We start from the raw sequence: 14,808 nt of genomic DNA, 5'->3' as shown, positions 1-14,808 counted from the left end.
ATTTCAATTCATTAAGTTCTATGGCCTGTTGTTGATTTACTTTCTCTTGCTTTACTGCATTAACTTTTTTTTTTTAATATACTAATTCTATTATTGCATCTCTAGTTTAGGCTTGAACAAATAGTCTTGTAATTCATTTCATAGTATTTCGACAAAAGTATAGCAAAATAAGAACTATCACAAGATAGCCTAGTGGTTGGGCCTCGAGTTAATTCAAGTCGGGTTCGAATCATGCCTAGACGAATATTTTGTGATGACTATCAGATTCGAATCATGCATAGGACGAATATTTTGTGATGGCTAGAGAAGAGTTGGAGACAATCAGAGATAAACCTTGGTAGATTGCGTACATTATACTACGGGGTCGTGATGGACAGAGAAGAGTTTAAAACAACCAGAGAGTAACCCTGATGTTACGTACATACTATGAGATCGGATTACTCCCTAAAAACTTTTTACCTTTTACTTACTTTTTTTTTTTTTTTTTTTTCCATAACAAAATAAGAGGGTCTTCTGTATAAAAATCTCAAAAGTTTGAGGATAAATATTACTCCGTACGTGAAAGTTTTGGGTTGATGTCATTGACGGTGATTAGGACGCGGTCGCAATATAACTACAATGAGGGGCGAAACACAGGAATAAAGTTTTAGTGTACTGCTTCATCATTTTTATCCTACTAGTTAGGTTTTTTAAAGTACGATCGACGGAGAGATTCGCCGCAACGAAAGTGGAAGATACACAGTACAAATCTTGAAGGATAAAGTACAATCGCACAAAATGACAGGTAATGGATTCATCAATTGTGTTTATTAATTGCTTCATAAATAAGATGTTAGGGTTTACTGTTTTTGTTCTTAATTGGTGTATATGTATATATATGTATATAATACGATGGTAATTATAGTAAAATAGAGCTGATTTATCGGAATTGGCTGGTAATTTTTTATGTGATTCCTATTACGATTTTAATTATCAGTTGATTCATTAGTTGCATTATGTAATTATGTATGTGTGTGTATGTTCGGTGTGTACTAGTGTAGTTGAAATTCAGTGGTGGTTTGAATAAACTTCAAATTTGTAATAAAATTGGGAATTGATTTAATTTTCTGTTAACTGAAATGTTCATGACAGACCATGTGCAGGAACAGGAAATGGAGATTGAAGCTTTAGAAGCCATTCTCATGGACGAGTTTCAAGGTTTAGACAGTTATTAGCGATTGATTGATATGCATTGCTCTGTTCTTAGATTTATGGTCTTCAGTTTTTGCATTGAATGTTCTGATGTATTTTCCAGAAATTCATCCTAGTGAAAGCGGATTGAATACTTCGAATCGATGTTTCCAAATCACTCTATCTCCTCAGGTAGCCAGTTTGTAGGTGTTGATTACTTAATTTTCTTCTTATTCCTCGTTAATTCTTTAACTTTTACTTAAATTCTACTTCTTAGTTAATAACACACTTTAGACGTTAGAAGTACACCATTAAGTTGCAAGAATCTATAGTCTTATATCAAATCATAGCGGTTTTTATATCAACTAACACACGCTAAACTAGTCGCTGACTCTGTCTCTAGACTTTTACAACCCTTGTAGTATTAAGTAATTACTACTTTCAAGACATTTTTGGCATCTCTATGACTTGCTCGATTACCAGCTTTGTTGTTAGTACAACATATTTCTAAGTAAAGGAGGACGAAACATCTGGCAAATTTATATCATGGAACAAATTACTTGTAGACTGTCTATGCGAACAGCTACTTTGGTTGAGGAGTAACCTTAGTGGCACAGTTATTGGTTTAATATGAAAGTAATGTTGAGGTGTAACTAAACTATCTTGGGAATGATGGTTTTTAAGGAGATGATAGCTTTGCTCAATCGCAGAATTCTACATGATTTTGTGTGTGTATGTAGATATTATTAAAGGTGACAAAGCATCTAGTTGGTTAACGAGTTAAAATGAGTTTGGGTCATAACGGGTAATTTCTTTGTTCTACCAGGTCAGATGGGAGCCTACTTAACTACACTATATGGTTCTTGTCTAGGACTTGTAAATCATTTCTGCATTAAGTTTATGTAACGACCCAACCCGTTAAACATCACAAATTTTTTTTTTTTTAAAAGAAGACTGGCCCAGCCTACCAGGCAATTACCGCGGCGCGGTGAGTCTGGCCGCGGCGCGGCCCACAACTAGAACTGGAGGTCAGGGACCATCAAGATGTTGTCACCAAAAGCGCTATAACTCGCGGCGCGCCCCAAAGGGGTCCCGGCGCGACACAGGCCTCGACCTGATTCTGACTTGTATAAAATTTACACAACACCCAAATCTCGCGGTAAACGAAAAACGTCAACACAAGACTTTCCGCCGCTTAAGTGAATAAAGTTTACATGTTTTGATAACTCCAAAAACGAGGACTCGACTCCCCGGGCATCATTCGCCCATTTACAAATCAAGAATACGAGTTTCGACCGACAAGTTTAATTACCAAACATAAACCCGAGCATGGTGTTTGGGGTTAAACTACCCAAACCTAGGTCGAACTCCAAAAGCTAAACTCTAGCATAATCACGTAGGGAGATCGCTAGTCCACACGAATACCCTTTCCCTTGTCCACGCCGGAGCCTATAAAAAGGTAAACAACGAGAGGGTAAGCAAAACGCTTAGTGAATGCAATAATTATACACACATATATAATATACCTACTTGCAAACACTTACTCATATACCGCATATACGCTAGCAATATAATTAGCATATCATCTCAAGTACAAAGCTAATAACCTCCAATACCGCAACTAGCATAATCAATAGCATATAATCGAAACAATACAATATGCTACACTACAACACATAACCATGGTTAACCAATCGTACAAGGGATGTACTCAAATTTCCCATCGGTGTTCATAACAACCATTAGAGTACTTAGCACGTCGTACACTAATCCCACAGGTGGCATCTTAACACGTCGATGCTTCACCCCGGGTGACGTCTTAACACATCGACACTTCACCCGTGATAGTTCTTGGAGTGGCATCTTAACACGTCGATACTTCACTCCGAGTGGTGTCTTAACACGTCGACACTTCACTCTCCATCTTACTTGGGTGGCATCTTAACACGTCGATACTTCACCCCGAGTGGTGTCTTAACACGTCAACACTTCACTCATCACGTGAAACGTGGTGTCTTAGCACATCGACACTTCACATTTCACGCTACAACAAATAAATACATTATATACATACGCATATAATTATTCCACTCACCTTAAAGTCTTTTGTGAAAGATAATCGAGCTTGCAACCTTCAATGTAACGTACCTATTACATTATGCATATAATCAATCACACAATCAAGTTGGTCAACCAACTCACTCACCATTCTAGTGTCATTTTGACCCATAGTGCAATTTCGACCCATTTGCACTCTCAACCCCAATATTAGGTCAACTTCGCCAAAACCTTAGCACTAGCCAAATATGGTCTTAATACACTTATTAACGCAAGGTTAGTGTGTTTTCATACATATTTAACAACTTAGGTCATCAAAACTCATTTGACCAATTTCAAGGTTAACACACCCATTTGGGTCATCAACATACCCAAATAACACCCACTTACTAAATATCAAAGTGTGCTAGTGATTAACTAACCATTTAAGACCCATAAATACCAATTATCACTTTGAAGCCCTAGGTTAGTCATTCTTGAGTCCTCATGACTCAATCTTACCCAAAAACCCCCAAAATCACCAACAATGGGTTTTGTGTTCATCACTAACCCAAAACCCTAACCCTTAATCAATTAAAATAAGGAAATCAAGATTAGGACTTACCACCACAATCAAAACGTAGCTATTGACTAGATGGACAACTTTAATACTCGTGCTTAAACCCGAATCGAACTTCTTCCTTTTTGATTTGAGCTTTCTCACACTAGAAATCTCTTTCTCTCTCTAAGCTTAAATTGGAAGAGATAAGGTTGGTGTGAGAGGAGTAAATGACACTCCAAACTGATCTAGAGGCCTTACAGTCGTTCAATAAGTGAAAGTAGATGAAGTTGATCAGGCAAATAAGAACGAGGGAGATGTGCCAATTGATCAACCTGGGAAGGATAATCGTGATTCAGAGGGGATGATTCTGAAAACCTATAGTTCTAGAAAGAGGAAGGGTAAAGTGAACCAGCTGATTGATGTTGGGGATGGTCCGTCTAAAGAAAAGAAGAGTGCTCAATTTGTTCCTTATGCTGGTGATTCTTCTATTCCTGCTAATGAAAAAATACTCCCTGAAGTAATTAAAAAACGCAAGGGTAACAGGAAGAAAGGTGGGTATGGTAAGAATTCTGCTGTAACTGATCATTCTATTGATGATATTGTAGTTAGTAACGATGATATTATTGCTAAATCTGTTGGTGAAACAATTGCTGTTGCTAAACCGACTGTTTCTGCTAGTCCTGTTGTATTCTTTAAGAGTTCAAAAGATGGTAGTTATAATGAGGTTGATGTAAACCTAGTGGCTGCTGCTGAGAATGCTGTTAAGTTATTAAGAATGATGGTATTAGAGAGTCAATTGTTGTTCCTGATGATTTCTCCCAATTTACATTGGGTGGCAATGTAACATTAATGAATACGCAGGATAATAATAGCGGTGATAAAGATAATGTTGTTTCTGGGATTAAATCTACAACAATGGAAGGGGTTGAGACTAGTGATGGGCAAGGCAATACAAATACTAAAACCCCAAGAGCATGGGTAAATCCAAACATCACTTTTGCTGACTTCTTAAAACAAAACAAAGATGAAGAAGAATTAAAAATGGAGTTCATTCCTCCTGTTTTAATGTCTAATGGTCAAAAGAGAGTAGTTTTCTCCGCTGAGGAGGTTAAGAAGGGCGGTAGTGCATTTTCTCTTCAATTATATGGGTATTTTATTGGAACTTCTATGGATTATAGGGTTGTTAATGCCCATCTAAGGAGAATGTGGCGGAGATATGACCTTAAAGAAATCGCCAAAACAGCTGCAGGATTTTATTTATGCAATTTTAAAAATGAAAAGGGTATGAAGGAGGTTCTTGAGAGTGGTCCATGGTTAGTTAATAATGTTCCTTTTTTCGTGAATCAGTGGGAACCTGGGGTTTGGCTTGAAAAAATTGAACCTGAAAAAGTTCCAATTTGGATTTGCATTCACAATATACCCATTGAACTATGGAGTGGCAGAAGTATAGGTAAACTTGTTAGTGGTATTGGTAGGCCTATGTTGATGGACAAAGTTACTTCAGAGAGATGTTTGAGTAAAAGTGGAAGACTAGGTTTTGCTAGAGTTTTGACTGAAGTCAATGCAGCTGGTGACCTTCCTAGCTTTGTCGAATTTTCCTATCCTGTGATTGGTTCTTTTCCAGCCAAAGTGGGTAAACTTGAGGTGACTTATCAATGGAAACCGCCTTTATGCACTCATTGCAAAGTGTTTGGGCACTCTTTTAATACTTGTAAAATTAGGCCTAAAACAGAAGATGAAGTATCTGCACAAGTGTTAAAAGACGCTTTGAAAATCAACAATGATGGTGAAACAGTTGATTTAAATAACAAGTGCGTTGAGGACGGCTCTAAAGTTGTTGGTAAGAAAGGAAGGGTATTTCATAAGTTGAATTTTGATAATAATAAAAGTCAATGGCAGTCAACAGAAGCAATAGGTATCAAGCAAAATGCAGTTAAGAATAATTATGGTATTAAAGACAATATTGCTGTGGAGGAAACAGATTGGAATGTGGAGTCCCAGAAAAATCGAAATCATAATGTTTTAAGGAAAAGAGATAAAGGGAAGAGCATTGATGGTGAAGGTAATAATAAGACATATTCCAAAGATAGAATTGAAACAAACAATCCTTTTTATGTATTAGTAGATGATGAGGGTAATGGTGATTGATGTTAAGTTCGATAATACTGCTCCGAAATCAGGGTATTCTACATCTTGTTAGTCTCTTACTTTATATCTAGTATAGGTCCTCGAGTTTCGCTCAAATTAGTGTTACTCATGTTGTAATTCTCTTTGTATCATTTCCTTATCAATAAAATTATCTTGCTTTTCAAAAAAAAAAAAAATCAAAAAAAAAAAATAATAAGTGAAAGTACCAAAATGCCCTTTTTCAATTTAAATAAAGCAAAGGAATCAACGTCTGACTATGGTCGCGCCGCGGACCTAATGGTCGCGCCGCGGCCCTCTGCTGGAACTGATTCTGGCAGCTTTTTATTATATTCACAATTATATAACAATCGAACTTGGGTCTTACAGTTTATCACAACTTAATTACAGAGCTATATTAGTCAACGAGAATATAAACTCTCTTTCCTTGTATAAGGATTTAGCACGCTGCGAACATTTGAATACATGTTTAGTGTTTTTTGACCCGTTTAGCCTTTATTATATTTTAGCTACTTATTATATAATCATATAAATTGCCACCTCCCAATATTATGTTATCAATCAATGTCATGTGTATATAAAACCATCAACACCACTTATGTATTTTAATACTCTGTAGTTGTTACCCGTACTAGCACTGATTCTTTTACCTTGTTCATTGCAGGATGATGAGACTGATGAATCTTCTACTACTCCGGGTGCGTATCAGGCATCTTTTTATCAGATTATTGTTTGAGATTGTTTAAATTATATAAAAATAACGAATATTGCTAAATCTTGTTGCAGTTCAGCTGGGATTAATCTTCTCACATACAGAAAAATATCCAGATGAAATACCACTTCTGAATGTGAAAAGGTGGTTGACTATATTATCTATTGCAACATCTTTTTTATATCCAGTTTTTATATATTTACCGAGTCCAGAAACAACTCATTATCTATTGTCACTTCAATTTATGATGCTTGCTGAGCGTCTCGTTGTCTTCTGAAGTCTCTTGTAGTTTAAACTATTTTCATCATTTGTCGGATATAAAATGACCAACTTTAAATGCTAAGTTATCACAGTATAGTATATATGCTTTATTTGGTTGGAATTTTAGAACATATTCATTTTTTTTATGGAATAATGAAAGTATGTATAATGTATAATGTATTTCTCGTGTAATCCATTCTTTTGGTCTGCTGCAGTATAAGAGGAATTCACACCTCAGACCTCAAAGTATTGAAAGAAAAACTAGAACAAGAGGTAAAAGATATTTTTTATTACTGTATCGTTAATTTCAGATTATCCTGTTCCCACATAATCAACATTTGCTTTGCATTATGATTTTACATGGTGTTCTTGTAACCTAGATCGGCCACTGATCCACATTGCAGCCTCTTCTATGAGTTGAACAATTAATACATTCGATTAACCACACCTCTTCTTAGGGAATGTTTAGATGCGCGTCTAAAATATAATTAACTGAGGTTGAATAAATAAGATAAGAGTTAGCTGTATTAAAACGTGTTGTAGAATATAATATTTAGATGTTATTCTGTTGTTTGAACTTTGTAATTGCAAAGTTATAATTTGTTTATGGATTCAATAGGAATGAAATAGGATACTATATATCAGAAAGGACCAGAATTTTGTGAGATTAGAGAGCAAGTAAATCGAATTAGGTTCAAGGGGTATAATATGAACTAGATAATTAGACGCATAATTCGTTTTCCCAAACACAAATTATTGATCAATGCGAACTCATAGGATTAGTTTATGAACGCAAATCAATATAGCCCCTTAGTATATTGGCGCGGTTCGAAGTTTCTGTACCTTACTGTTGCTCAAACGAATTTAATAAGATATTACTGTACCAGTTTTTACAATGTCTCAAGAGTACTTGAAGTTAAAGTAACAATTATTGCATTTACATTAAATAGTTGCCATACACAATATCTACTGTAGAATCATGTGTTGCTACGCACCTCATACAAGTGATTGAGATATTTACAGGCATCGGAGAATCTTGGAATGGCAATGATATACACTCTAGTTAGCTCAGCTAAGGATTGGCTTTCTGAATTATTTGCTCAAGATGTTGTCGATGATGATGGTCTGGAGGATACCTTGAAAAAGGATGAAGTATGTATTTCTTTTATCATTCATGAATTAAATTTATTTTTTAAGAAAAAGTCCACAGTCTATATGAAGACAATATTTGGCTAGCAATTTGATTTGTTATCTATGCATTTTGTTCCTTGTTTTGAATAATAGTAACTGCCAAAGGGCCATCAGCCCTAGTGGTATGGGATGAACACATCAACCGATATGGTTTTGTTTTGGTATAAGTTTCACTTGAGACATTGTATGTATAATGTGTACTTAGCTTTAATGATTGGTTACGAGTTAATTGCCATTTTTAGAAAGGAAATGTATTTTCTTTATTATTATGCAATGTGTGCATCTCCCTAACCCCCTACGAGAACTTTTAACACTGCCACATGGGTTTCTATTTCACATAATACATATTCACTTTTCACTAGAGTAGCAAAAGATGCTTGTTCACTGCCATTAAGAGTTTGTGTCACTTTTATATTTTGATAAATGATAAATAAGTAGAGTTGATGTGTTGATTTGGTGGACCTCGTGTGATAGGTAATTGTGCCTCATGGAGAACCTGTCACAATTGATACATTTTTGGCATGGAGAGACAGATTCGAAGCAGAACTGGCACTTGAAAGAGCCAAGTAAGTTTTTATTTTAAGAATATAGAAGATTTTATCATCATTATATTATAAGTTCCAATCTTCGTGATCTTTTCTCTCTGACATCTACCGCAGTTTGATTAAATGTATGAACAAACACTTAACAACGTTTCCAGATGCTTTATATCTTGGACATGCAGTATAATCTGGTAACTGCACTGCAGTGTTTCATGTGGTTAGAGGTGGCAATTTCGAGTCATATTAACTTATAAATCGGTTGATTTGCATTGAAGTTGTTTTGATAAGGTGCCAAATGGGTAAATAATTAGAACAAACAGCCTTAATGGAAATATTTCAAAGTTGTAAATGACTGATGGTTATAGTTCAACTTAATTCGTTCCACACAAATATACTCGTTAACCTATTGCCTAACCAGCATATCCGCGTTTGCTACCTCTACATGTTACAGAAGGCAGTGGTTATATTCTTATAGTATTATGTTAGGTTAGGCTTTGATGGCTAATTGTTTTCCCTCTATTTCCAGGTTGATACCGGATTCAGCGCTCTCAACCAATAAAGAAAAGAAACTTAACGGGAGACAGTGGTTTGAAACCGTGGTAAGTTTTCCATCTCTATTTCATTGTTGATATAAAAGTTGTCTATCATCGTGGTACCGTATCTAGGAATACATGTTGACTGCGTTAAGAATGAAGTTTGTCAGTATAAACATTATAGTTTGGCTAATGTTTGCAAGGGTGATTATAGTCGTTACTTCGGCAGTTTTCAACCTATTTTCATTTTACCTAACTTTTTCAATCCGACATGTCATAAAAAAAAAAAAAAAAAAAAAAAAAACCCTAAGCTGATCTATTCACCAATATATATGGGTTGAAACGGTTACCTTTTAACTTTAATAAATGTAGGGATATCATAAGGCAGTTTTGTGTGTTAATGAAACAAATTTTGTTACAGTACAATGTTTCTTTTGTTTAATGTGGTGTACTTTGCAGAAAGGTGCAGTGGCAATGGATGAAGAAGAAGAGGAAGATGATGAGGACTTTGATTTTGATGATGATGAAGACTTTGAAGGTGTGATTATCATGCTTTTTTGTGCTCTCCACTTTCTTTAGCTAAAGAAACATGCATACCCTAAATTCATCATTTATGATTTATGTTTGGTTGCAGATGATGAAGATGACATGCTTGAGCACTATCTAGCTGAAAAAGACTCATCTGCTCATTCGTCATCAACAGCCATCTAGAGACAATTGCTACTTTGTCATTCAGAAACAACAACAACAAAACATTGTTTGTCGCAATCTGGGTGCTGTTTTTTAACTTTTTACCCACCCACAAATAGTTGTCCTAAACACTCGATGCATACTTTTAATGCATAACCAAGGTAGTTATTGTGGTGCTTTTACCTTGGTCTAATATGAATCAAAACGGGGTTTACCTCGTTTTCGAAATTCATACACTTTTATTAACTACTATCTAAATACACTTTTATTAACTACCATCTAAAGTAGCAATTATCTCTAAGTGGCTGTTGATGACGAATGAGCAGATGAGTCTTTTTCAGCTAGATAGTGCTCAAGCATGTCATCTTCATCATCTGCAACCAAACATAAATTCATCATTATGATTAATGTTTGGTTGCAGATGATGAAGATGACATGCTTGAGCACTATCTAGCTGAAAAAGACTCATCTCCTCATTCTTCATCAACAGCCACTTAGAAACAATTGCTACTTTGTTTATTCAGAAACAACAACAAAAACATTGTTTGTCGCAATCTGGTTTTTACCCACCCACACATAGTTGTCCTAAACACTCGATGCAGAGTTTTAAACTTTTAATGTACAATCAAGGTCTAATATGAATCAAAACGGGGTTTACCTCGTTTGACCCATCAATGGTATGCAATCAAGTTTTTGAAATTGGTATACCTTTATTAACTACTATCTAAATACACGTTTTTTAACAACGCTATAAACATGTTTATATTAGTCTTTCATATGTTATATTTTCGTGAAAGACAAAAAAGACGAGTTGATGTGGCAGTCTATTTTTTCAATTTTTCATCCATTTATAATTTATTGGGAAATATTATACTTTATCAATAAAATGCTTGAAATATTTTTATATATTAGAGTATACTTTACAAGAACTAAAAAAAGGACTCGCTTTCAATATGTTTTGGAAATGGATGTATCGACATACCTGTCATCTTTAATGTATATATATTCATCATCCACGAGCTAAAAAGATTGATATCTACAACCGATTTTGTCGACAACATAATCCGGTCGACATTTGCCTTTTAGATTTTGTAAACAAAATGAATATATCTTGGTATGTTCTATATATTCACGTATGCCTTTAATAAGTTTTTTCTTGCGGATGTTTAGAAGACGATGTCATAATTTTAAAAACTTTTGTTCCCGACTTCCATTTTTTCCCGTTCTTTTAGACACTTGATAAAATACGTTGTTAAAAAGAAACACTGTTCATAACTTCGTATCGACACATATATATTAACAATGATTAATGATATTCATATTAGTGATATTGACTCCCTATGTTAATCTTGTGATAATGCATTAGTTACATGTTCGTCGGCGTTCGTAATTTAATACTCCGAATATGTTTTAATGAATAAACATATACGGAGTATAAGAAAATGTGTTTCTCTCATTCATTAGTTCAATAAAACCTTAATTAATTAATGAACACGAACACATATACGTTCGTTTGATTCGTTTAGAGAAATAAGTGTGCACATTTTAGGAGTGAAAAAGTTTATCATGTGGGGAACCTTTAACCCCATGCACCCTTTGGATGCCAACTGTACGCGGGTCAGCACAGCCCTGGTCAAGTGTGGTCGGAACCAACCCCTGTCTCAGCGCCTAATACAACTGGTGGCCGAACCGAGATTCGAACCTTCGCCATTTAGGAGTGAATTGCCAATTGACTAGGTCAACTGAGCATTTGCGGGGCACCCTGGCGCACGGATGGTAATAAGTGAGCACATTTTATAAAGTGTACGTACGTTTTAGTAACATGAGTAGTATACAAGTCACTTTTCTTTCTTAAAAAACAACAGAAGTTAACTAATTAATTAACATCACGTACCAAAACAACAAAAACAGTTACACTACATATTGATCACCAACAAAAACAGCAAATCTCCGTATATTCATACCAAAAGTTAGTTTAAACCCGAAAAAAAAAAAAAAAATAATAAACCCAGCTAGGAGAACGTACATTTCAGTCATTACCAAATAATACATATGTATCAACTGATCGATCTCTGTTTCCTGTTATCAATAAATGTTGCACGAAACTTATTAAATAATTTATCCTAATGAAAACTCGAACCTGGCGGGTCAATTGAAAGATCTGGCCATCCGTTACGATCACCCTCACTTACATGACTCTCATGATCACTACTTTGATGAACCATACCCAAAAAACCACTCATTCCAAATTGATCATCATTATTATTATTATTACAAGTGTTTTGGATCAACCCATCCTCCTTCGTTCCACCAACGTAATTCGGATTCAAACCATCCATCAACAACATCGCAAACTGTCCACCCGGCATCAACCCCATCTCATCATTAGTAGCATAACTTTGTATCACATGACTAGTTTCATGTTTTTGCACGTGCACTTCATGCGGAACATTTAATGATAAAGTTTCATTACTTGTTGTTTTGTTTGCTGAAGAACGTTTGGTGTTTTTCTTTCTAGTACTTCCACCTATTGGAATGTTTCGTAGAGTGCCACCTTTCGTCCAATATCGTCTACAATTTTTACAAAAATGGCGCGGTTGTGACAGATTGTAGTTATTGTAGTAGCAAAATTTTGTGTTGTTTGATTCGCATCTAGGACATTTCAGATGCTCGTGTTGTTGTTGTGGTTGTGGTTGTTGTTCAGGGTTTAAATTCATCGTTGTGGTGGTGAACATGAGTTGATTATCTCTTTGCATTTTTTCGCCTTTGAAGAATAGTAAATCGTTTGTATGATCAATAAAGTTGACTCTGACAGATTAAGAAATATATAAGCGGTTTGCTCGATTTTAATGAAATTTGATCAACCAAACATGTTTTTAACATGATTTTGGAAGTGGAAAAACATCAAGAGAAAGATTATGATTGATTGATTTCTATGGATTTGAAAAATTATAAGGAAAGATTTATGAAATATGTGAAAAATGGAATGATGAAAGAAAGATATGAATGGGAGGAAATCAAGTGTTGTGCGTGAAAATGACGACCACCATACACAAAACTATTCTTTTGAGTTGAATTATTTGTCGGGGAAGTCCTAGCTTAGTCACATTATATTCATTTCAAATTATAATTTAAACAAAAAATATAAATAATGTGTGAGATTTTTAAAAGTACCCTGACTTTATTATATGGGTATGTGTTATAAAATATCTAGATTGTGTTATAAAATATCTAGATTGGATGTTAATTTTATTATTATTATATTTCTTGTATAGTAATATTTTATACTATAAATAGACATGTATGGTAACCATTTAAGGTGCACCATTTCTCTTGAAATATCAATATCAATATTTCTTCTCTCCTTCTTCTCTCTTTTTCTCTCTTTGTTCTTATAACCATTAAAGGTAGTTATAAGCCTACTGAATTATAACACGTTATCAGCACGAAAAGCTTAGTGTAATTAAAAGATATCTCAAACGATCACGAATCACTAATCAAGGTATGAAATTATTAATAATTTTCAGACTCGAATATATCAAATTTTGGACTACTAACATTTATATTTATGTTATTTAAGTTATATATGGTCGGTTATACCACCTGAATTATATTTTTATAATCTAACTTTTACTAACTTCACTAACATTTATATTTATGTTATTTAAGTTATATATGGTCGGTTATACCACCTGAATTATATTTTCTGTAATCTAACTCTTATTAACTTCACTAACATTTATATTTATGTTAATAAGACCTCATGATTGTACGCAACACGTCATTTGACAACACGGTACTTTATGTACGCAACACGTCATTTGACAACACGGTACCATGGGTCGAGATTAATTCCGATCAATACGAATACGACGGGGTCTTTATATGTTATCTAACATTTATGATTACTTATGCAATTAATCATTATTTATTTCATGCATACTAATGTTTATTCTTAAATTTATAATTTTAAAAGTTAAAATAAAAAAAATAGTTTGTATTTTTATTAAAAGTAAATCTTAAAAGTTAAAATAAGAAAAAGTAGTTTGTACTTTTATTAAAAGTAAATCTTAAAAGTTAAAATACAAAAAGTAGTTTGTATTTTTATTAAAAGTAAATCTTAAAGGTTAAAATAAGAAAAAGTAGTTTGTATTTTTATTAAAAGTATATCTTAAAAGTTAAAGTAAGAAAAAAAAGGGGATGGTAAAATGGAATAGTTTTTTGTCAAAAATGAAGTATTGAAAATGAAGTGGTCTCCTTCTATAACTAAAAAAAAATATATACTTTTATCAAATGAATTTTTTTGTGGCCGACAATTTCAAACACGAGTCCGTGTTTAGTTTATCAAGAATATCTCTTGCTTTGGTGAAAGGTCACGATCACGATATCAGGTGTTGTGAAAGAATTAAAAAATTGGTCAAGTGGCCTTTTAAAAACTAGAAAAAAAATTTAAACAAAAAGTTTTTTTTATATATTTATAATTTACGGGTAACGTAAAAAAAAGGAAGTTTTTTTTAAAAAAAAAAACAAAGAAAGTGTTTAAATGAGTTTTACAGAAAGGGGGAAAGCAAAGTAAAAAAAAAAAACTTTTTTCCAAACAAAGGTAAATGAAAGTAGGACTTAATACAAGAAAAAAGTAAACATCTCCTAGACGTGATAAAATCTATCAATGATAAGTATTAGACTTGATGAGCTAAATGTGACAAAAATGTTTCAACATGTCTTTTGTTAATTTTCTAAAATAAGTTATTATTATTCCGAGTTTAACACATATACATATGTTAATTAAAAATAACTTTTTTTGTTCTTATGTAGTGTTGGGTTGCAATTTTGGTTGTATGCCATAATTCCATCCAGTAGAGTGACAATAGAAAACTTTTGATGATAATCAATAAAAAACTTTTTTCCAAACTTGTCAAATGTTTTGTTAAAAACGTGACCGTTGAAAAAAGGAGGTTGAATAAT

General features: G+C 33.8%; 2 protein-coding genes across 6 annotated transcripts; one reads left to right on the top strand and one right to left on the bottom strand.

The window, feature by feature from the left end:
- Window positions 1–649: 649 nt before the first annotated feature.
- Window positions 650–10,506, top strand: LOC139904577 (uncharacterized). Of its 5 annotated transcripts, none has more exons than XM_071886493.1 (11): window positions 650–784; window positions 1,132–1,197; window positions 1,295–1,362; window positions 6,579–6,612; window positions 6,701–6,770; window positions 7,103–7,160; window positions 7,911–8,039; window positions 8,553–8,644; window positions 9,147–9,219; window positions 9,613–9,691; window positions 10,265–10,504. In XM_071886493.1, exons 1-11 carry the CDS (start codon window positions 778–780, stop codon window positions 10,339–10,341), a joined length of 753 nt encoding a protein of 250 aa, XP_071742594.1. In that variant the 5' UTR covers window positions 650–777; the 3' UTR covers window positions 10,342–10,504. The 5 variants fall into 5 exon arrangements, with proteins under 5 accessions (XP_071742594.1, XP_071742592.1, XP_071742595.1 ...); XM_071886491.1 differs by lacking the exon at window positions 10,265–10,504 and adding an exon at window positions 9,788–10,077; XM_071886494.1 differs by lacking the exon at window positions 650–784 and having other exon boundaries at window positions 1,125–1,197; window positions 10,265–10,506.
- Window positions 10,507–11,777: 1,271 nt separating this feature from the next.
- Window positions 11,778–12,786, bottom strand: LOC139844317 (uncharacterized). The gene has a single exon (XM_071834540.1). It carries the CDS (start codon window positions 12,597–12,599, stop codon window positions 11,967–11,969), a length of 633 nt encoding a protein of 210 aa, XP_071690641.1. The 5' UTR covers window positions 12,600–12,786; the 3' UTR covers window positions 11,778–11,966.
- Between the last annotated feature and the right edge of the window lie 2,022 nt (window positions 12,787–14,808).

This window comes from Rutidosis leptorrhynchoides, chromosome 4 (genome assembly GCF_046630445.1).
Source record: "Rutidosis leptorrhynchoides isolate AG116_Rl617_1_P2 chromosome 4, CSIRO_AGI_Rlap_v1, whole genome shotgun sequence".
Classification (NCBI taxonomy): Eukaryota; Viridiplantae; Streptophyta; class Magnoliopsida; order Asterales; family Asteraceae; genus Rutidosis; species Rutidosis leptorrhynchoides.
Note: the sequence above shows the minus strand (reverse complement) of the source record. Positions and strands in the feature narration are given on the sequence as shown.